At 38.9% G+C, this 24,168-nt stretch overlaps 2 protein-coding genes across 2 annotated transcripts in view; one reads left to right on the top strand and one right to left on the bottom strand.

The window, feature by feature from the left end:
- The window catches only part of LOC125236445 (gustatory receptor for sugar taste 43a-like), a 101,220-nt gene that overhangs the window by 66,863 nt on the left and 10,189 nt on the right, over positions 1–24,168 (top strand). Inside the window, exons 2-5 of the mRNA XM_048143254.1 lie at positions 17,857–17,969; positions 21,663–21,777; positions 22,658–22,740; positions 23,746–23,856. Of these exons, the coding sequence (XP_047999211.1) occupies positions 17,857–17,969; positions 21,663–21,777; positions 22,658–22,740; positions 23,746–23,856 (422 nt within the window). The remainder of the gene's footprint in view (positions 1–17,856; positions 17,970–21,662; positions 21,778–22,657; positions 22,741–23,745; positions 23,857–24,168) is intronic.
- LOC125236444 (cytochrome P450 6B2-like) lies at positions 9,596–12,872 on the bottom strand. The gene is made up of 2 exons (XM_048143252.1): positions 11,489–12,872; positions 9,596–10,692 (listed from the first exon to the last, which is right to left on the bottom strand). Exons 1-2 carry the CDS (start codon positions 12,870–12,872, stop codon positions 10,505–10,507), a joined length of 1,572 nt encoding a protein of 523 aa, XP_047999209.1. The 3' UTR covers positions 9,596–10,504.

Below are 24,168 nucleotides of genomic sequence, written 5' to 3' on the forward strand. Positions count from 1 at the left end.
AGTTGGGTTAGGGTTTTCTTGTGACCCACAAGAGTAAATAAACAAAAGGGGGCTCGGGGGGCGAAGCACCCGCAAAAAACAAATCAACGTAGTATTCAAAATAAGTTGGTTTAGGGTTTTCTTGTGACCTTTAAGAGCAAAGAAAGGGGTGCTCGGGCGGCGAAGCCCCCCGCATAAAAGAAAGATCAATGTAATATTTAAAATAAGTTGGGTTAGGGCTTGTGACCCTTAAGAGCAAAAGTAAGGGGGGCTCGGGGGGCTAAGCCCCCCGCATAAAAAATAGATCAACCTAATATTTAAAATAAATTAGGTTAGGGTTTTCTTGTGACCCTTAAGTGCAAAATAAGGGGGGCTTGGGGGGCGAAGCCCCCCGCATAAAAAAAAGGATAATCGTAGTATGTAAAATAAGTTGGGTTAGGGTTTTCTTGTGACCCTTAAGAACAAAACTAAGGGGGATTTGGGGGGCGAAGCCCCCCGCAAAAAAAAAATTAACGTAGTTTACAAAATAAGTTGGTTTAGGGTTTTCTTGTCACCCTCAAGAGTAAATAAACAAAAGGGGGGCTCGCATAAAAGAAAGATCAACGTAGTATTTAAAATAAGTTGGGTTAGGGTTTTCTTGTGACCCTTAAGTGCAAAAGTAAGGGGGCTCGGGGGCGAAGCCCCCGCATAAAAGAAAGATCAACGTAATATTTAAAATAAGTTGGGTTAGGGTTTTCTTGTGACCTTTAAGAGCAAAGAAAGGGGTGCTCGGGCGGCGAAGCCCCCCGCATAAAAGAAGATCAACGTAATATTTAAAATAAATTAGGTTAGGGTTTTCTTGTGACCCTTAAGTGCAAAAGTAAGGGGGGGCTCGGGGGCGAAGCCCCCCGCATAAAAGAAAGATCAACGTAATATTTAAAATAAGTTGGGTTAGGGTTTTCTTGTGACCCTTAAGAGCAAAGAAAAGGGGGCTCGGGGGGCGAAGCCCCCCGCATAAAAGAAAGATCAATGTAATATTTAAAATAAGTTGGGTTAGGGCTTTCTTGTGACCCTTAAGAGCAAAAGTAAGGGGGGCAAAAGTAAGGGCTTTATCAACGAAAAATTTCACGCCACGCCACTGCTAAGCACGTCGCGAAGGTCTACAGATCCCAGAGCCACTATCAGTCTTTTAGTTGCTTAGCAAACTGTCGCGTCCACGTTCCATTTCCAGGTTCAACCCCACGCAAATATCCCAAGTAACATTTTAGTGCTATAATTTTGGTTTTCGACGCCAAAAGCTACTATAGATGTCGTATAAAGGTTTTCGGCGTGACCGCTTGTTGTATAAAAGCCTCGAGTAACACCTTTTAGCTCTATAAGCTTATACCGCTAAAAGGTGTTATTAGGAAGCGATGTAAACGTTTATATCACCATTTTATAGAGCCGCTATAGGCCTGGTGTATAACAGGATCAAATATGACTACTATAGAACAATAAGTTGGGTTAGGGTTTTCTTGTGACCCTCAAGAGTAAATAAACAAAAGGGGGGCTCGGGGGGCGAAGCCCCCCGCATAAAAGAAAGATCAACGTAGTATTTAAAATAAGTTGGGTTAGGGTTTTCTTGTGACCCTTAAGAGCAAAAGTAAGGGGGGCTCGGGGGGCGAAGCCCCCGCAAAAAAAGGATCAACGTAGTATGTAAAATAAGTTGGGTTAGGGTTTTCTTGTGACCCTGAAGAACAAAACTAAGGGGGGTTCGGGGCGAAGCCCCCGCAAAAAAAATATCAACGTAGTATTCAAAATAAGTTGGTTTAGGGTTTTCTTGTGACCCTCAAGAGTAAATAAACAAAAGGGGGCTCGGGGGCGAAGCCCCCGCATAAAAGAAAGATCAACGTAGTATTCAAAATAAGTTGGGTTAGGGTTTTCTTGTGACCCTTAAGTGCAAAAGTAAGGGGGCTTGGGGGCGAAGCCCCCCGCATAAAAGAAAGATCAACGTAATATTTAAAATAAGTTGGGTTAGGGTTTTCTTGTGACCTTTAAGAGCAAAGAAAGGGGGGCTCGGGGGGCGAAGCCCCCCGCAAAAAAAAAAAAATCAACGTAGTATTCAAAATAAGTTGGTTTAGGGTTTTCTTGTGACCCTCAAGAGTAAATAAACAAAAGGGGGGCTCGGGGGGCGAAGCCCCCCGCATAAAAGAATGATCAACGTAGTATTTAAAATAAGTTGGGTTAGGGTTTTCTTGTGAGCCTTACGTGCAAAAGTAAGGGGGGCTCGGGGGCGAAGCCCCCCGCATAAAAGAAAGATCAACGTAATATTTAAAATAAGTTGGGTTAGGGTTTTCTTGTGACCCTCAAGAGTAAATAAACAAAAGGGGGGCTCGGGGGGCGAAGCCCCCCGCATAAAAGAAAAATCAACGTAGTATTTAAAATAAGTTGGGTTAGGGTTTTCTTGTGACCCTTAAGAGCAAAAGTAAGGGGGGCTCGGGGGGCGAAGCCCCCCGCAAAAAAAAGGATCAACGTAGTATGTAAAATAAGTTGGGTTAGGGTTTTCTTGTGACCCTGAAGAACAAAACTAAGGGGGGTTCGGGGGCCGAAGCCCCCCGCAAAAAAAAATCAACGTAGTATTCAAAATAAGTTGGTTTAGGGTTTTCTTGTGACCTTAGAGCAAAGAAAGGGGTGCTCGGGCGGCGAAGCCCCCCGCATAAAAGAAAGATCAATGTATTATTTAAAATAAGTTGGGTTAGGGTTTTCTTGTGAGCCTTAAGTGCAAAAGTAAGGGGGGCTCGGGGGGCGAAGCCCCCCGCATAAAAGAAAGATCAACGTAATATTTAAAATAAGTTGGGTTAAGGTTTTCTTGTGACCCTTAAGAGCAAAAGTAAGGGGGCTCGGGGGCGAAGCCCCCGCTTAAAAAAAAAGATCAACGTAATATTTAAAATAAATTAGGTTAGGGTTTTCTTGTGACCCTTAAGTACAAAAGTAAGGGGGGCTCGGGGGGCGAAGCCCCGGCATAAAAGAAAGATCAACGTAATATTTAAAATAAGTTGGGTTAGGGTTTTCTTGTGACCCTCGAGAGTAAATAAACAAAAGGGGGGCTCGGGGGGCGAAGCACCCGCAAAAAAAAAATCAACGTAGTATTCAAAATAAGTTGGTTTAGGGTTTTCTTGTGACCTTTAAGAGCAAAGAAAGGGGTGCTCGGGCGGCGAAGCCCCCCGCATAAAAGAAAGATCAATGTAATATTTAAAATAAGTTGGGTTAGGGCTTGTGACCCTTAAGAGCAAAAGTAAGGGGGGCTCGGGGGGCTAAGCCCCCCGCATAAAAAATAGATCAACCTAATATTTAAAATAAATTAGGTTAGGGTTTTCTTGTGACCCTTAAGTGCAAAATAAGGGGGGCTTGGGGGGCGAAGCCCCCCGCATAAAAAAAAGGATAATCGTAGTATGTAAAATAAGTTGGGTTAGGGTTTTCTTGTGACCCTGAAGAACAAAACTAAGGGGGGTTCGGGGGGCGAAGCCCCCCGCAAAAAAAAACAACGTAGTATTCAAAATAAGTTGGTTTAGGGTTTTCTTGTGACCTTAGAGCAAAGAAAGGGGTGCTCGGGCGGCGAAGCCCCCCGCATAAAAGAAAGATCAACGTATTATTTAAAATAAGTTGGGTTAGGGTTTTCTTGTGAGCCTTAAGTGCAAAAGTAAGGGGGGCTCGGGGGGCGAAGCCCCCCGCATAAAAGAAAGATCAACGTAATATTTAAAATAAGTTGGGTTAAGGTTTTCTTGTGACCCTTAAGAGCAAAAGTAAGGGGGGCTCGGGGGGCGAAGCCCCCCGCTTAAAAAAAAGATCAACGTAATATTTAAAATAAATTAGGTTAGGGTTTTCTTGTGACCCTTAAATACAAAAGTAAGGGGGGCTCGGGGGGCGAAGCCCCGGCATAAAAGAAAGATCAACGTAATATTTAAAATAAGTTGGGTTAGGGTTTTCTTGTGACCCACAAGAGTAAATAAACAAAAGGGGGGCTCGGGGGGCGAAGCACCCGCAAAAAACAAATCAACGTAGTATTCAAAATAAGTTGGTTTAGGGTTTTCTTGTGACCTTTAAGAGCAAAGAAAGGGGTGCTCGGGCGGCGAAGCCCCCCGCATAAAAGAAGATCAACGTAATATTTAAAATAAATTAGGTTAGGGTTTTCTTGTGACCCTTAAGTGCAAAAGTAAGGGGGGCTCGGGGGGCGAAGCCCCCGCATAAAAGAAAGATCAACGTAATATTTAAAATAAGTTGGGTTAGGGTTTTCTTGTGACCCTTAAGAGCAAAGAAAAGGGGGCTCGGGGGGCGAAGCCCCCCGCATAAAAGAAAGATCAATGTAATATTTAAAATAAGTTGGGTTAGGGCTTTCTTGTGACCCTTAAGAGCAAAAGTAAGGGGGGCAAAAGTAAGGGCTTTATCAACGAAAAATTTCACGCCACGCCACTGCTAAGCACGTCGCGAAGGTCTACAGATCCCAGAGCCACTATCAGTCTTTTAGTTGCTTAGCAAACTGTCGCGTCCACGTTCCATTTCCAGGTTCAACCCCACGCAAATATACTAGAGAGCGACTGAGAACATTCAACCTTTTGTCTTTTTCCTACTCTGTAAGATAAAATCCTTAAGTTCTGTATTGCATTAAACTTCAAATTAGCGCAGCACTGTGAAAAAATTTTTAAATGAATGACTTTATTGCGATAAACTTGGTACCTATACATCAGGTGGTATTAATTCTTATTAAGTAGCAATACGTGTTAAGCCACAAATGGCTTGCGAAATTCGCCTACTTGAAATAATATTTTTGTTTAAATTTTAAATATATTTCATTATTAACGACTAAAAAGTATAAAATAAATTTATAGTTTAAAAAACTCTAGAAAAACACGCTTTTATAAATGCACGTAAAAGCCAAAAATAAATTATGGATCGTTCAAGTTGTCTCTATTGCTGGAATGAAGAGTAAACTATGTGCTTTTAATTATAATATTTGATTGTAAAAGCGTGGGGCGCTGTAACAGGAAAAACTTTTTGTATAACTTGCTGAGAAATCAAGTTAAGCTATATTACGAGAAGCAGTTTACACAGATTGGCGCGCTAACTGGACTTGCAGCACGACTGCAGCGCCCCACGCTTTTACAATCAAATATTATAATTAAAAGCACATAGTTTACTCTTCATTCCAGCAATAGAGACAACTTGAACGATCCATAATTTATTTTTGGCTTTTACGTGCATTTATAAAAGCGTGTTTTTCTAGAGTTTTTTAAACTATAAATTTATTATAGTCTGTCAACCGTATTATGACAGTAGCAATGTACAGCAAACTTAACTATGGTCCCTATGAAACGAACAAAAAGCAGTAATTATGTACATCGAACAGCCGCAGACACAATAATAATAACCCAAAAATTTACACATCGCTGAAACATTATTATGCGGTAATAATTTTTGGCCAAACAAAGACGCACAAGTCGTACAACCTTATTTGTAATAAGAATGAGATAGTAATAACCAGAATAAGAATGAGATAGTAAGAACAGTGACATCAAAAAAAAAATCTTATTCAATACTTATTTTATAAATTCTATTGCCAGATACGAATCCTGGACTACCGGTTTAGGAGGCAGGGGCACATCACTACGCCAGACTGGTTGTGCATTATAAAGTAATTGAGCTTGATACGAAGCGTCAGATACGGAAATCTCGGCCGAAACCCTCCTATAATTACACCTACAATGGTTCTGGTCAACTTTACTGCCCCACGTGCGACAGAATTTTCAAGACCAAGTTCGGCTTTGCAAGCCATATCCGAGCACACGCTCGTAACGTCGCCAGGGTCGCCGTTGCCGATTACGGCATGGATAGCTATAGTATAGTATAGTATAGTATAGTATAGTATAAAGTAACATGGTCACGTGTTCGTTGCAATCCCCTATCACAAGATCCTGGTTATTACAAGATCCATCACTCCATTACTAACTTTAATTGCCCTCTTTACTACTTCGTAAACTAAGACAGTCTTAGGGGACTTTCTCAGTAAATGTCTGATTGGACAGACTGATTGCTCTACATAAACTTAAGTGTAAGTCCGTTTTCACTTTATCCGATCCGATGGAAGGATTTCAATGAAAAAAAAATCAAGATGGCGCCTGTAATGTGTGGGATATCGGTCCGACATCCGATATGGGATTAGATAATGTGAAAACGCACTAACGCCGTGGTTTGCGTGGACGCATCGCATCGCCTCGCCTATCATCGATAGTTCATCTTTTTTTTTTTATTATTATAAATGGATTGATGGATGGATTGACCACAGACTAGCCAAAGGCAAAGACGTGGCCTACGATGGAGTGAGCTCGCCCAGAAGATGCCTGTTCACTCTTGATTTGAAGGTTGCCGGGTTATATGAGCTCGGAAATATAGCCGCCGGCAAGGAATTCCACTCCTTGGCAGTGCGCATAAGAAAAGAAGAAGCAAAGCGCTTCGTGCGGATTCGTGGACGTATCATCGACTCCCACCTAAAGAAGATTCAATAGAAATCGAAGGTTTGATTTCGTCGCGCCGTGTCTTGTCGCATCGCTATCGCGCGCTGCTCACTCATTGACGTTATCTGGGTAAAGGGACTTAGACTTAGACATCGTAGGCCACGTCTTTGCCTTTGGCTAGTCTGTGGTCAAGAGTAAGCCCATTTATAATAAAAAAAAAATAATAAAAAAATTGTCGATGGCACTTACGTCCCGCGGTGTCGTATTTGTACGCGAATATCGCTCATAACGCCGTAAGCACCGTGCAGCGGGGCAGTAGGGCTAGCATATGATTGTCGCGAGAGTATGTCGCCGCGAGATAGATGGCAATGAGGAGGCACACTGACCTTTTATCCCGCCAGGCGGCGCCTCTGCAAGTACACAGTGACACTGTCATTCATATGTGAGACAGATATGCTTCATAGCTGTGGAATGGACTAATAAGGTGGCGCCATCTGTCACAACCTTTGAGTGTGCCTCCTCATTGTATTAATGACTAGAGATCGTTATCAAGGTGCACTTTTCGTAGCAAACGGTACGGTTGGCAAAAAAAACAAATACTTACATTTAAAATATTCACTTTGTTCTTAACTACAAAATAAATACTTACCTTCTTAGGATTACACCTCTACGGTACAAAGCCTTTTTCGATGAACTATATATTTTTAAAACAATATAGGTACGTAAATGACATTAATTATGTCATAAAAATACACTACGCGAAGTGTAGGAACATTATTTTAATCCAAATAATCAAATGCACTCTAGATACGACTATCTAGAATTGTTATTCAAGTACCTAGTTCAAGTCAAAAGTAGACAAAGTAGTGCACGAAGCCAAATCTGTTGAACAAATTTTAGTTATTTATTCAATGTAATTTAGATAAGTAATTATAAATATGTATATATTTCATAATTTGTTAAGTATATAATGTTTTAAATACTTGTGTATTTGTTTTTTTGCCATCCATACTCTGCCGCCAAAACAGCACGCTGATAACGATCTTTATTAATGACATAAGGACGGATAGTCTATCCTGTCTATCTCGCGGCGACATATGCTGCGACAATCATGTGCTAGCCCTGCAGAGCGTACGGCGTGCATGACTGCATGTCAAACAATTGAAGCTCACACAATTGTCCTGGCCCCGTAGCCGAATGGCACTTCTGCGACGCGAAACGAAATCGAAACGCCGCAGAAAGGCAGTCTGGCTCTGTCGCACCAATACGCAAGAGCGACAGAGATAGATAGCTACGAAAGAGATATTATCGTTTGTGCATTCGGCTACACACACTGAGTTGCTCGCACCAATTTTCCAATCGTTTTTCGGCCAATTGCGATTCTAACAGTCACCGGCATAAAGAAGTGATGATTTCAGTACCTTGTCGCTTTTAATCGTTTTGTCAATTTCGTACGCAAACAAGATGTTAATACTTATGATAAGGTATAGTATGAATTTTCTGAGATGAACTTTTCGCTTTAGCCGTAATCTGTTAAACAAAGGCCTTTGTGTCTATTGTTGACGGCGGCTAGCTCCCGTTTAAACGGCACGTGCTATAGTCTCAGTGTAGTTAAAAAGCAACTATCATGATAGTAATAAGGTTCAAATCCATAAAAAGCCCTTTCGGAGATAACACGTTTTGTCATCTTCAAAAAAAGTTACCTGCACACTGCAAACTGTTTAATAAATTTGAACCTTATTGCTATCATGATAGCTGATTTTTAACTACACTGAGACTTTAGCACGTGCTGTGGAAACAGGAGCTAGCCGCGGTGAATAATAGAAACAAAGGCTTTTGTTTAACAGATTACGGCTAAAGCGAAACGTTCATCTCAAAAAATTCACACTATACAGAAATCTGAGAAATCATTACATATTTATGCCGGTGGTGGTGATTGTACTCGGCGAAACAAACCACGCCGCATTATTTCTTAGCAAATTAAAGGGAACGATAATTTTATTCATTGTTATTGAAGTTGGGACTGTAAGAGTTTACAATAACGATTAGATGACATTCGGTTTATTTTAAGTACATAATAATGATAGCGTTACAGCAATAGTCATATACAGAGTACCTACTTATTGTATTTCTGAGACATAATAGTGTAATTATACCTATACATTGTTGAAAGAATAACAATATAAAACTTAAAAAATACTTAGAAATAACTAAACAAAACTAAATTATAACTAACTATAACTACTTAAAAATAAACCCAATTATAAAAAGAAAATTCCATCTATAAATAAATAAATAAATAAAAATCTTTTATTGTGCCAGAAAAAGTGCTTAAACTACTTACATTTTTATTTGTCGTAACTATTCTATGGTAAAAACCAAGACAAAGTTTTTTTATTTTTTTATTTAAGCTTTATTTTTCCATATAAACTCTATTTGATACATTATATTTATAATTTCTGCTTTTCCATCATGTTCTTTAAATGTTTAAATATGTTCTATTTGTGGTTCATCTTGGTGTCATTTTATATGGATCCCTGAATGGGTAAAAGCCTCCTCTAACCCGTGCCATTTATTTCGATTGGTGGCCAGCTCCATCCAGCTTGGCCCTGCAGCCTTAATAATGTCTTCTGTCCATCGCTGTTTAGGTTTTCCTCTTTTTCTTTTGCCTTGCACTTTTGGCTTAAGACAAAGTTAAGTAAGTGTATTTCTGACCCCCGTACTAGTATAAACTGTATTACGGTACTAGTATAAACTGTATCTATGTGTGATGATATTTTAATTGTACTGTTTCGTGTTGTTTAGGTACAAAGTTTACCTTGTGTTTATAGTTTGGTATAACTCCTTTGCGAATTAGAAAAATATTTTTTACTATCAATTAACTCTATTTGGTTTTCTAACTTACTTTGTATCATTTACTCTTGCTCATTAAAAGATATTTATAGTTTTTCAGAATCAGTACCTAGGTATCCTAGTATCCCTTTTTTGAGATATATAAATGCTCTAAAATGTATTCTCTTTTATGAATTTGGCACCTAAACCCTAAAAATGTCAAGCGGTCGATCTTCTATTTTTTTTTGTAAAGTTGTGTGAGATTTTAAGAGTTTCAAAATAATATTGCAATACTTAAAATGCATACAAATTCCTTTATTATTTTTATAGTTACAAAAAGACACGTCTTAAACTTAAACTAAATTAGGTACGAATATATCTACTGGATACTCCAGTGCCATCGAGAACTCACTTCTTGTACAATTCTTTCCAAAATAAAGCGCCCTCCACACTCGCGCATGTATCGCGGCGTGACACCGCAAACGCGAGTGTGGATTCGATACGCAGGGACGCGCTTCATTGAGGGCGCTTATGACATGACACACGAATCAATGTATTTTAATTAAAAACTTCGTACCTAGATAGAAAATTATAGGTAAGAAAATTTCGAAGGCCCAAAATTCTAGTTTGGTACTTATATAAAAGAATTTAAAAGAAGACAGAACTTTTACTTGCCGTCCTAAATAAACATTTATTGTAATAAAAATTTACAAGTTTTTGAATTAATTTAGACAGAAAAAATCGGTGGAAGTGCTGGGATCGTAAAAACTATCTAGTTGCTACCTACCTATTGTTACCTACCTGTTAGATGGCGTTAAGTGTCACTTTCGAGACATAGGTAACACCATGCATGTACCACATTGAAAATTAGTCTAGATATATTATAATTATCGACAATTACGAACAGATGTTAAATCCATAATCATTGTCTGTGGTGACTGTGGTCATGAGTAAGCCTATTTAGAAATCTGCCAATATTTGCTTGCCTTGCAGGTGTAAAATTGCACATAGTTTCACTTCAATTTCAAACTCACTACACACAGAATCCGGTAGGTACATACCTAATAGGTAGAAAATTGACACAAGGCAAATTATGCAATATTTTCTGTATTTATGTGGACAGGACGAGTCAGAATCCGCACCTTCTGTAGCCATTCGGGCTTGTGCTACGGCAGAAAAAAAATAGTGCGTATGTCCACTGCCTAATGGTGCTATATCCTTAAAAATTAGGCAACCATCCTCTGCGTGCAAGAGCGAGGCGTCAGCGTGAGCCTAATGGGGTTCTTCGCCTGCGTAACGAAGGTCCTAGGCTCGAAGTCCACTTCTCTAGGCATGCCTGGCGCTAGGCGTAGGCTGTAATTCTTCAGGAGAGTCACCAAGCCGGCGAACATTTGCATCCGGGCGAAACGCATTCCTGAAAAACAAGAAAGTATTTATGTGATATTTACTTGTGTCTGTGATATTTACATGTGTAATTAACACGTTTATTTAATACTAGCTTTTGCCCGCGGCTTCGCTCGCGTTAGAAAGAGACAAAAAGTAGCCTATGTCACTCTCCATCCCATCAACTATCTCCACTTAAAAAATCGCTCCGGTTTGCCGTGAAAGACGGACACACAAACAGACACACACTTTCCACATTATGATATATTATATTAGTATGGATGTCAGTGTCTCACGGTAGTTTTGTTATTAAAATAGGATGTGATTTTGAAACCGTAATACTTGAGGTGAGGCACATTCTTGACCAGAGGCATGGGAACGAGAAGTCATGAGACTATCAAAATGTCTGCTTTGAAATATTTAGGACGAATTCTTGTGATAAATTAAACTGAATACATACAAAACCCAGTAGCTCAAATATCCTAAAAGTATTTGGCATTCAAATTATCCTCGAAGGAAGTTTTTTCGTCCCATTTTAAGGCACTAAAGTATTTCAATTTAGCCCTCTAAGAAATGATCTAACTTTCAATATTTAATTTTGCTGCTCATAATCTGTTTAAATTTGCTTAGGTTCCAAGAAGCTCTTTGTATAATTTCAATCTTGCGAAGATAGATTTATCTAATTTAAAGATTGTTATTGTAAAAAGTTTCTGATTGGATAACAAAAGACAAATAATATAAGCCCTTTTGCTAATTTTCTACTAAACTGTTCAATCGGGTCTTCGTATTTTAAATTGATGAAGAGTGTATAAAAAAAGTAAACTTACCAATACAGATTCTAGGTCCTTCTCCAAAAGGCATGTACGTATACGGCACAATATTCTGCTTCTCTTCACCCATGAACCGTTCCGGTCGGTATTTCTCAGGCTCCGGGAACAGGTCTGCGTTGTGGTGCAAGTGGTACACGGGCAAGTGGACGCGCATGCCCTTCTCCAGCACCAGGCCTGATGGCAACGTGTACGGTTCCACCACCTCGCGCGCCAGCACTCCTAGTACCGGATATAACCTCATCGCTTCGTTGACACACGCTTCCATATAAGGCAATTCTGTCAAGCAATCATAAGTAACTTTACCCCCAGTTTTCTTCAAATATGCATCCACTTCCTCGAACAGCCTTGGCTGCTTCTCAGGATTTTTAGCCAACTCGTATAATGTAAAGCACATGACGGATGCACTAGTTTCAAAACCAGCGGCGAAAAACACCATGCATTGTGCGATCAGCAAGTCGTCGGTCACTTCTAAGTGTATACGCTCTTTTTTTTCGGACTCCGACTTTACATTACTCATACTGTCTCCAGACATGTTTTTGCTACCTTTAAAGTTTAGCATGAGATCAACAAAGTCGTTCCTAGTGGAAGGCTTGTAGTTTCGCTCTTTGAATACATCGGAAAGCAGTCTGTTGAAGAACGTGTCGATTTCATCAGGAAATGTCCTGAAACCTAAACCATAAAATACGTAAGGCCAAATAGCGCGAGCTACAATTTTGAATCCTCGGATGTTTGTCAATTCGAAGATCACATCGCCCATGACCTTAAACGGATTATTTTCACAATTTTTTCCCATAACATCGCTGTTGATTCCAAAGGCGCAGGAAGTGATACTGTCCATAGCAAACCGCACTGCCGTCGCTCTGATATCAAGTTCTGGACATTTATTGGTTTCCTCATCAAGCAGATTTTCGAACGTCTTCGTACAGTTTTCGATTAAGTGAAACATATTTTTCATCTTGGATGACGAGAAGAGGGGCGTCAGGTTCTGCCGAAGCACCTTCCATCGATTGCCTTGGGTGAAAAACAGGTTCTGGGTGATGGTTTCTAAATGCGTGTAGTTGGATATTTCTCTGCTGCTGAAGTAGTAGAAATCCTTAGTAGTGATGAGTTTGATCAGCTCCGGATCTTGTACTACTAAAGCGGGCTCCGTCCCATAGTACACTCCGAAATATGGTTCTTTTTGGAATTTTTGACATAGTTTCTGGGTCGCTTTGCCCCAGTACGATTTTAATAAAATGTATCCTGCAAAATTTCCAAATATAGGTACCGGTTTTTCAAAAGGAACTCCTCTTTTCTCCCAATAATTTAATTTCTTATTGGCTATGAAGTATAATATTGAGAGGGCCACGATAGTGGCCGATATAAGGAGTAAAGCGATCATGACAACAGAGATGCCGGAAGCAAATGTTATCTTGTGTTTACGACTCTTTTATATATTGACGTATTTACGTGCAAGGAGCTATTAGGGCGGCTAACATTGGGCATATTATATGTTATTGAAATTGAGCGTAACAAGGAGCACTTATTTTTGATGATTCTCCGCATGTTTCGTTGTTATGACGGTTTTTTGTTTGGGTTTCTTACTAATCCTCTTTTTAGGGTTCCGTACCAAAAAGGTACAACAGGGTGGCTAGCCGAATGGCACAATCGCTCACGAAACGCTCACGAAACGAAGCGCTAGTAGATATCTATCTCTATCGCGCTTGCGTATTGGCGCGACAGAGCCAGCGGCGTATCGCTTTCGTTTGGCGTCGGAGAAATGCCATTCGGCTACGGGGCCTGGCCCGTAGCCGGATGGCATTTCTCCGACGCCAAACGAAATTTGCTATACCAGAAATTTGCTATATCTTGAAAACGCTATATATGGGCTTAAGATTACAACGTCAGATAAGCCAACGGTCCACCTAATGGTAGAAATGTCATGGTGAACAGCACAATGGTTGATTTTAAACGCGCACTGCGATTATGAGATAATATAAGATTTTTGGGAGTTCGCATCCCTATTTCTCTTAATCGGTCGATAAGAACGCCGTAAGATCCAGATTTTCATCTGCTTTCAAAAATCAGACGCCAATCACATTTATTAAACCTATTTGCAACTCCAATTCTCACGTATATTTGTCAAGCCAAACTGATGCCTCCGAAACGAAACGAAATCGCGGTATGGTTCTTTATCAGACGTTAAAGTAATCCGGGACAGAAGAGTATATTATACGCTATCTATTGATGAGTGATCAGAGTTATGTCACACACAGCAGTTGGATCCGTTTGACGTGTCTCTAAGTGTGCTTTTAAGAGTTTTAGGGCGTTCTTCTTTGACATGTTTTGTTTTGTTTGACATGGCTTAAGTTTATATAAGACGGTAATGAGGAACTAAGTTTGTTTTGTCTCAACTGTTTCTGTTTTCTGTATCTTTTGCTGAGGTCAAATGCTGCCAATAAATATAATTCTTATCTAACTATCTATTCTATCTAGATGTAAAGTCTTCCAAAATACAACTGCCCAACCCCCGCCTGACCTCAGTTGCAAATCAGGTGCCGTAGCCGAATGGCATTTCTGCGACGCGCAACGAAAACGAAACGCCGGGAAAGGTAGTCTGGCTCTGCCACACCAATACGCAAGAGCGATAGAGATAGATATCTACGAGAGTTTCGTTTCGTGAGCATTTCGTGAGAGTTTGTGGCAGTCAGCTACGTACCCAGAAATGTTTCAAGATCGTTACCTTGAAAACTTCAATAAACATGTACCTACCTATAACCTAACCACACAATTAAAATTTTGAAAAACCCCCGACTGCGACATAGTGGACCGATTTTCATGAAACATGACTAAGAACACTCCCGACTAATTCAACTGTCAAACAAAAAAGAACTAAATTTAAATCGGTTCATCCGTTCGGGAGCTACAATGCCAGACACACACACAAACAGACAGACAGACAGACACGTCAAACTTATAACCCCCAGTCGTGTTTACGTCGGGGGTTAAAATGGCTTCTTCCCCCTAAAAGGTCAGGGTATTACGTAGCCAAATGCACAAAGGCTTACGATGATAGGCGATAGCGTTATCATAGCCCTTCTGATTCGCGCGACAGAGCCATACTGCGTTTCGATTGGAGAATTCGTTGACGCTAGTGTCAACGCTTGTCATTTCAGCTAATAGGATGGCAGTTACCTACGAGTACTACCAATTCCTCTGGTATAGCAGGTTTCTATGTGCCATTCGGCTAGCCACCCTGGAACCCTTATGGTGCGACTCTGTCCGTCTGTCACATTCCTAAATATCTCGAGAACTACTAATGCTATCAACTTGAAATTTGGAATAGTTGTGAACATTGAGAACCTCTACGAATAGGAGGTATAATTTTTTTAAATTTATTAATTTTAATTCTAGAAAATGGCCAAAATGAAAGGGGGGCAAACTGTAAATTTCAAGTTACTAGGTCAAGTGGGGTATCGTTAGAAAGAGCTCAAATTGAACGTAAATAAACTATTTTTTATATTTTTTTTGTTGTGGAAAAAAAAAGAATTTTGAAGGAAAATGTAAAAAAAAATACCGTCCCCCCCTATCTTCGAAGTTTACCAACTAAAAATTATGAAAATTTTAGAAAACATTGGTTTTATGCTAAATATTACAGGAAAAATATAATCGTGTTTGTATCTTGAAAACTTTTTTTTTAATTCACAAAAAACTTTTCAGATTTTTACTTTTAATTTACCCACCTTTGCGGATGTATATAGTACTTCAAATTAATACGAGATGTTACGTAAATCATCTTCTTTCCAATAAAGTAAAAATTGTTTAAATCGGTTAACATTATAAAGAATAATCCCTGAAAAACCAACATACTATGGTCGCGCAAATTAGTTAGCGAATTCACCGAGAGATGGCGCTATACACAATAATGCTCATTAGTACCTATACTTTTGTCTTCTAGTCAAGTCGTTAGAGTTATGTGAAAACATGAGATTATTTTAACTGGGGAGTTTGAAAGTTTGTACGGAACCCTCGGTGGGCGAGTCCGACTCGCACTTGACCGGTTTTTTTTTTATATGCAGTGATGAGGATAAGTACTGTACAGTAATGAATATGAATCCACATGTTTGTCCCTGAACTTTTCATACAATTTACCTACTCTAAAGGTAAAACACAATGTCTTCAGTATTTATAGGTCCGTAAAACTACAGTTTCTGGAAATAAACTGACTCCATTCCCAGTTTAGTACCTGTTTAAAACCGTTCTCTCATTCATTCATTTATGAATATCAGCTACCTACATAACAATATTTCATAGCCTACCTATACGCTTGATATTCAAGCAAATACATCTAGGTCCTTAATTGCAACAACAATTTTGAATACTCGAGGGCCAGAAACATACACATTTCCTATCACAGGTAACAATGTCTGTACAAAAGATTACACGCTCGGCCACTATGCCCACTATACAAATAGAAATAAATTAACTTATTTTTTCTGTCTAAATATAATTCTATGATTCATATTGTTTTCTATGTCAATTTCTTAATATCATTGCATCTACTGTTTAAGCGTAGATATGAAATATATTAATTTAAGAAATCATTAATAAAGTATTAACCTTTGTAGGTTAATTTTATTGTCAAAGTAAATTGTAGGTTAAGTAATTAAATATAAGTACCTAATACTTTTATAAGACATCTATTAATATCGTCGTGTTTTTCTATTTAACTACCCGATATTAGTTTAATAGAAAATCTTCTTCTTTGTCCTACCCTTATCCCAGTCTATCTGGGGTCGGGTCTTCCCGCGCCGAATAATTCTATTTCGGATTGTCTGTGGGTTAATGCTCTGCCTATGGAGATCCACGTTAGACCACCATGTGGAAGGCGGTCTACCACTTCCTTTCGGTTGTTTTGGGAGATTAAGGACCCGCCTATTTATGGGTTTGAACAATCGTTCTTATTTCACCTTATCATAAATAGGAGGAACTTTAAAATATCCTCGCAGTCGCACACTTATTGCGGACTTTGCAAGCGCGGATCCAGCTTCGTGCCCAGAGGGGGGGGGGGCATGGTCTATTTCAACGGCCGACCATGGCACCAGAGGGGGGGGGCATGACCCCCGTCTAGATGTGTTACTCCGCCTGCCCACTGTAGCATCTTCATCTCGTTGACGTACAGTTGCAGTTCGTGGGTATTTTAAATGCAATTCGACCCGATTCGATCAGTTTATAGAAAAGATTTAGGTTAAACGGCTACCTAATGATTCTCCGATAATTTTTTAGCCGATTATTGATTCGCCGACAACGATTCGCCGAATGCTATTTAGCCGAATAATCAAACTATCGCTGTCACTTTTGGTCGAATAACGTTACGTAGAATCTTGATTCGCATACAGTTCAGTTCGCTTCTGTGCAAATTATCCGAACTATTATTGGACATTTTACATTTAGCAAAGTAATATTTTCGTTTAGGCCACGTTTAGTCGAATAACGTTTCACATTTTATACATTGTTAAAATATTTTCGAATGAATGACTTATCGCTGTTGTAAAAAAATTGCGCACTTATAGACACTTTTTTTTCTTACATACATACATACATATAATCACGCCTGTAGCCCATAAAGGGGTAGGTAGAGCACATGAACTCTTAAGTTTCAGTGCCACTCTTGGCAAAAAGGGGTTAAAAGAAATCTAGATTGTGACATTGCAGTGACAGTGCCACAATTTAACCCATACCCCACAGTCGACTTCTACGACACCCACGGGAAGAAAGTGGGGGGGGGGTCTTGAACAATGTATAATGTGAAATTCTTTTCGTTGCGGTAATAATTTATATATACTGGCAACATTATGTTCGGTAAAAAATTTGGTGAGTTGAAAACAACAATACATAATTTACTAAAATTAATCCTTAGAATCAGAACATGATGATTAATATAAATAAGTAAATGAAATAAATGTGAATTACTCTTACAAACGATCTAACAGCTAGATTCTTGAATCCGCAGAACACTTTGTACGCAAGTTCCAGGCTCCAGCCAACTCACCAAAAAAAAATACCAAATGATCACTCGACCTATTGTGTTTCGACCAATTTTGTGTCGGCCAATTTTTACAATTACTAAATGATTGTTCGTCGAAAAGTAAATCGGCGTATCAAATTTCTGCCTACTGACTCCGTTTACGAACGAATATTATGCGAAATGAGAATCTTCCAATCGTTATTCGGCCAAAACAGACGTCGGCGAATCGTTGTCGGCGTACCGAAAATCGGCGTATTTTATTTCGGAATATCAATCGGGCACCAGGTTAAACAGATAAATTGACCTATAATCGTCTAATAATTTGGTCATACACATCTGATATAAAATGTTGTTCTAGGTGTAGAACCATCTGGAAAGGATGGAGCGGTAGCAGCGACGCCGGGGGAAAACACCAAGCCAGAGGTGTCGACACATTGCGTGGTTGGAGGGGCACACGCCTTCATTCTTAGGGTAAGAATATTCAGCAAGCTTTAGTTATTTAGCCGAAGCTGCCGGTGGTTAGGGCTGCAGAGAGAGGAACCGCCGGACTATCCGCGCTGTGTCCAAAATCACCGCCTTCTGCATCTGACCCTTGATCCAACCACCTAGCGAGTCTCTCAAGATGTTGGTTGAAGCTCTTCGCCATGACAATGTTCGTTGAAACGACTAAGGGAGCAAAGTATTTGTTTCAATTCATGTGCCAATATTGATTTAATATCCGAGAAAACGAAATATTCGAATATTATTGAGCCCCGAACGTAGCTAGTGGCCCTGTGGGTAACCTATCGATGTTTCGAAAATCCTTTGTCCGATTATCACTTGTCCGAAAACGGTTGACAGAATTTTTATAATCCAAATACATTGTTTACCACATTTTTAAAATGTCGCTAGTTTGCTATGGCACATTATCGTTTTCCCGAAACTCTATAACCAGAAGAACGGTTGCCAACTTTATCATTTGACAACCAATTTGTTAACCACCTTTTCATAAATCCGATGCTACGTGACATCGAAATGTCATTTTTTCTACTCCCGTACTGTTATTCGTGAGTTACAAGGTCGTGCATAGAACTTTAAAACCCTACATAAAAGATGTCAGGACAAGTCTATCTAGTCTATACCCTGAAAACATTTAGTAGCAGTCGCACGATATAGCTGTTTTACAGTTCAGTAAATACATTGCTACCAACTTAACAAACCAATTCGCAGAGTCGAGACTCCTTCGTTTTCTGCTGCGTTCATTGGCGACGCGTCGAATCGCATTCAAATGTATAGAACTCGATTCAACTCGGCTCGATTCGTCTTAGTGGCCAGGCTTCAAAGAACCATACCATAGACAGTTTTATTTTCATGTTTGCACTCAAACTGCATATTCAAAATGGTAGGCGGTCCACCTAGATAACTAAGATGACTGAAAGTAGGTATTTGTTGAATTTATAATTTTCTTTCAAAATAAGTGCTTGGTCGTAGAAAAAGTATTGTATGCAACGGTGTTTAACTGAGTCAAAAAATGCTCGTGGCGTCTTTATTAACAATTTTCGGCTTCGCCTCAAATTGTTACCCACGCCACTCACCTTTTTTGACCTCTTTTAACCACCAGTTGCATAAAATACTATTCCCTAATATCATTTTATAGAAACTCAATAACCAGAAGAACGGTTGCCAATCTTATCATTTCACAACCGTTTCGTTAACCACCTTTTCATAAATCAGATGCTACGCGACATCGAAATGTGACCCTCACAAAAACAAACATTAGCAAGAAAAGAGGGTTAGGTTGGGTTAGAACTGCGACCATTCAGACACAAACTTGTGCTAGAAAAGTGGGTTAGGTTAGGTTAGAACTGCGAAGTGCGACCATACAGAAGCAAACATTTGCTAAAAAAGTGGGTTAGGTTAGGTTAGAACTGCGATCCCCATGGAAACAAACATTTGCAAGAAAAGTGTATTTATTGAACTTTTGGTAATAATATTTCTTATAAAACTATACGCCATACAAAATGGCTGTCAAATGATACTTAGGAATTTTAATAAGTGTTAAGGTAACTGTACCATATTACGGGAACTTAAGACGTTTCCTACTTTGAGTGAGGATTGTAAAAAAAATGCGAAGTTTCTAGTCGTGTTAACTATTTTATTTTAAGGATAAGTCTTCTACGATCGATTTAAGACACTATTTTGCATCGCAACTTCCAATTTATAGAAATTACCATTGTTTTACTTAACCCTTAGTTTGCCCATTATTCCGGGATACAATTTTGGTATGGCTTTAATTCCGGGAGTCGTTGTACGTAATTACGGGATACCTTTAAAGTCCACGTTGTTGAAGCATAATGTAAAAAAACGAATCAAAAATATTATTTACATAAATATATAATGCACATATCGTTTTGATAGATGCTTATACAGAGTGTATTTTTTATAATTGGCAATGTTTTGATGGGTTGGGGTGGCATGGGAAATATGATATTTTACGGTATGACGATTGTATGATATAATGACAGGGTGTTATGAGTTTTACTGTCTGTCTGTCTAAAGCATCGCTTTCGAATGGATGAACCGATTTAGATTAGTTTTTTTTTCGTTTGAAAGCTGAATTAGTCGAGAGTGTTTTTAGCCATGTTTGATGAAAATCGGTTAACAATGTCGGGGGTTTTTTCAAAATTTAATATCAATCCAGAAGCTATTGCCGGTTATAAAAATTGCATGGTACTCGTGAAAATTTCAGTTTTTTGGTACTGGTGATCACTGAGCTACACCGTATACATATATGGTGGTGATATATTTATATTTATATTTATTTATTTCCCATATAGGTATGCAAGATACACTTATGTCCGTCAGGTTTTTCCATACGTTATTCAAGTTATGTATATACAAATAAATAGTACTCAATAAATAAATATTATAGGTCGTTCTTACACTGATTGACTGTCCAACGAATTTGTACTATTTTATATTTATATATGTCTATCCTATTATGTATTATTATTATGTAAATTTTAGCTTTTTAGTACTAATAATGATTGAGCTAAATCGTAGACGGACAGACTGACTGACGGACAAACCAATATGCGGTATAAAGATTTTTAGCTAACTAAGGAAGTTTAAAAACATACTTTATATAGGCATGCCGGAATAAGATACACTCATATAAAGTCGTGTACTTAATTACGGCAGTCAACACAAAGGCTATATTAAAAAACAAACAAGATTTTTTTCTTAGTACATTGGAAGATTATATAACAATTATACTCAAAACATCGAAAGAAATAAACTTTGTGCTTTAATTTTATGAAAAAAAAAACAAATTTAATGTCGATGCCACACTCCAATATTTCGCACGTATTACAACGAGTATACATTTCGTACTCAATTATGAGATTAAAATCAAAAAAATATATATACCGTAATTATGTCACTATAATCTGTAATCTTTACTCAATATATTTACATCAAATATATAAATATACTTCACCACAAATAGTAATAAAACATAAAAACATTACGGACTGTGTTTCCGTTATTCCGTGATACTCCCGCAATTATGTACACCGCGTCAAAATGGTGTACATTATTCCGGGAGCGGGTATTTTAATTAAAATATGCTTCAAATTAATTTGAAACGATGATATAAATGTCTTTTAATAACTATAACACAATTATGATACAAATTTCATATAAATAAACTTACCCGCATCACAGTAAACCCTTAAGAAGTTCCGCCGCCGCATTAAGCTCACCGTCAAACACGCCCATAGAAACCCCTGCGTGGTTGCGACTGACGCGTTTGGAAGTACCTCACGGCTTCAAAAGATATGATACATATTCGAAAATCGACTTTTTCGGTTCTATTTGATCTATAGTTAATGAAATGCTGCATTAAATTAAGATTTTACTGATAGTTTCCTTATTTTGCGACAAAAACCAAAGTATCCCGGAATAATGTACGACATTTTACTATCCCGGAATAGTGTACAGTTACCTTAATAAGTATGTATATCGTCGCCTAGCACCCATAGTACAAGCTTTGCTTAGTTTGGGGCTAAGTTTATCTGTGTAAGGTGTCCCCAATATTTATTTATTTATTTATTATTCATCTACTTACCTATGTTGAACAAATAAATCTTTGAAAGTATAATAAAATATAAATATTTGTTCCAGATATCCAGTTTCTTCGGTCTGGCGCCGCTAAAGTTCGAAACGCAGTCCAACGGCTTCACAGTCACTATATCTAGCGCTATGTGCATATATAGTTACATTTTAGTCACCATTTTAGGTAAGATACGCATCTAAATTTTTAAACACTTAACAAGACGGTTCAGAAATCCTAACCAAGGTCACTATCGCAGTCGTTTCGACAATGAACTGCTTCGTCTCAGCTTATAACTTTTTTATTTCCATTTCTAAATACGGAACGAGATAGAGATTTACACGTTGTCTACGGAGATTCTGTGAATTCTGTCCTTAAATATACAATTTCCTAAGTGACAATTATCCTGGAACGTCCATTTCCTTGAATGTCCATTTTCCTGACATCTCAATTTAAATATCCGTTTAACCGGAATCTAAATTTTATCAATATTTTAACGAAAGGACCTCTTTAATGAAAGGATTCCTTAAATTTTACAGTCCGATAGAAATTCGAGTCCTCTTATTAGTGCGGGGCGGAAACGGCTAATAATAAGTATGGGAGTACAGTCCCTGCTGGCAGAAAGCATGAAACTTGGCATGTATAGTATATAGCTTATAGGTTTATAAGAAAATATGGAAGTAGAAACACGCCGAGGTGTCAATGTTTCCCCTCTTTCCCCCCACTTTTGTATCCCTGATTTCAGTTTTTTAATATTTCCATAAAAACCGTAAAAGATGTCTCTACCATCACGATGTCTAGAAGAAATATGTTCTTCATAAAATTCTCTACAATATTGTCTTTGGAAGTATAAAGGAAACGGAATGGAAAGAATGGAAACGTGGCCACCATTTGCCGTTCAGTAAAACACGCGAACGATAATCAAAATAAACATCAGCCGTGGCGTCTTAACAATCAATGGGTCACATTTTAAGCCTAGTCTCTTTTCACCCCGGCCATCCTTATTCACCCCGGCCATCCTTATTCACTCCGGTTTATAATATGAATAATTTATTGTTAATTTCAGTAATTTGCACGATTTTCGGGCTCGCGACGGAAATCAACGTTGGGGTCGAGCTGTCTGTGCGGATGTCATCACGAATGTCGCAGGTTAGTCATGACGAGTATGAGTATGGGTATGACTGGTATGAGTATGAATACTCACATAAGTATGAGCAGGATTATGAGTAGGTACATATTTTAGTGAAGAAAAGCCTCTTCTATACACTTTTAAAATTGAATTACGCTCTAAATTTGAAATTATTTTCTTAAATTACTGAAAATATGAATGAATTTATACCTGTGTGCGTAGCCGAATGCAGAAACGCTCACGATAATTAATATCTCTTTCGTAGCTAACTAGCTATCTATATCTCTATCACTCTTGCGTATTGGCGCGACAGAGCCCTTTGCACAACTTGCCTTGTCGCGTGCGAGTCCATCCATCAAGCGCGACTTCAAGTATGGACTCGCGCGCGACAAGGCAAGTTGTGCTAGAGGGGCTGATGTTAGTTCTTAAGGCAACATGTTTCGTCATCGTTACTGCCGCTGAATCTGTCACTTGCCTTCATCGAGAGAGTAATGCTCGTCATTTTATATCAAGAAAATTGACAAATATGGCGGCCTTATGGCGGCTATACAACCATGCCACAAGAGAAAAATGCAGATGACCTTAGTGCGTTTTCACATGATCCTTTCCGATATCCGATATCGGATCAGATAATGTGAAAACGGAAGCTGACGTTGAAATCTGTACGAAGGTATCAGGTCGGCCTGTCAGTGTCAGTTCATCATTACTGTAGGGCAAGCATATGATGGAGGTAACAGTATCTCCCGCGAGAAAGACTATCCGTCTTCTTCTGTTTTAATAAGAGAATGGGTAGTAGTCTTTCTCAGCCCTGCCGCTTTTAACTGACAACTCGCTGTCGAGAAGCTGACAACCTGTGGGTCACTTTACTCTTAAGAACCCATAGCTGTGGGTCTAGTGAAAAAGGGTATAACTCAAATTGACTCGGTGAAAAAGGGCACAAGTCCCACCTCGGAGTTGTGACCTTTTTCACCGAGTCAATTTGAGTTATACCCTTTTTCACTAGACTCACAGCTATTATGTTGCAGGTCGTATCGACGTGTGACGTCTTAGTGGTGGTGATCACAGCGGGCGCCGGCGTATACGGTGCTCCAAGGCGGATGAGGGAAATGCTCAAGTTTATGGACAACGTTGCGTCGGTAAGCCTCTTTACTACGTCTGATGTCCTAGTACGAATACTTAGTACCATGCACACCTAGTTCATAAAACACCAACCATACACCACCAAAACCATTCTATAAAATTATTTGATTTTGCGGCTTTTTCTACTGACAAACAGTGTGTAGCGTAGCAGAGTATTATGGTAGGCATAGACAGAATCGATTTGTATGGAGACCCAAGGAAAATGGAAAAGTTTGCATCCATGATTTACTCCATGCTATCGTAGAAAAATGGTTCCGGTAAACTGGAGTGTTCTGTATCTGCCATTATGGCGAACACAACGTTTAGTA

The sequence above is a fragment of the Leguminivora glycinivorella genome, chromosome 19 (assembly GCF_023078275.1).
Source record: "Leguminivora glycinivorella isolate SPB_JAAS2020 chromosome 19, LegGlyc_1.1, whole genome shotgun sequence".
Classification (NCBI taxonomy): Eukaryota; Metazoa; Arthropoda; class Insecta; order Lepidoptera; family Tortricidae; genus Leguminivora; species Leguminivora glycinivorella.

Bases quoted from the DNA above. Each gene is read 5' to 3' on its own strand.
- LOC125236444 (XM_048143252.1), bottom strand. From the start codon at position 12,872: ATGATCGCTTTACTCCTTATATCGGCCACTATCGTGGCCCTCTCAATA. The intron at 10,693-11,488 runs GTAAGTTTACTT...CTTGTTTTTCAG, and splicing joins AGGACCTAGAATCTGTATTG to GAATGCGTTTCGCCCGGATG.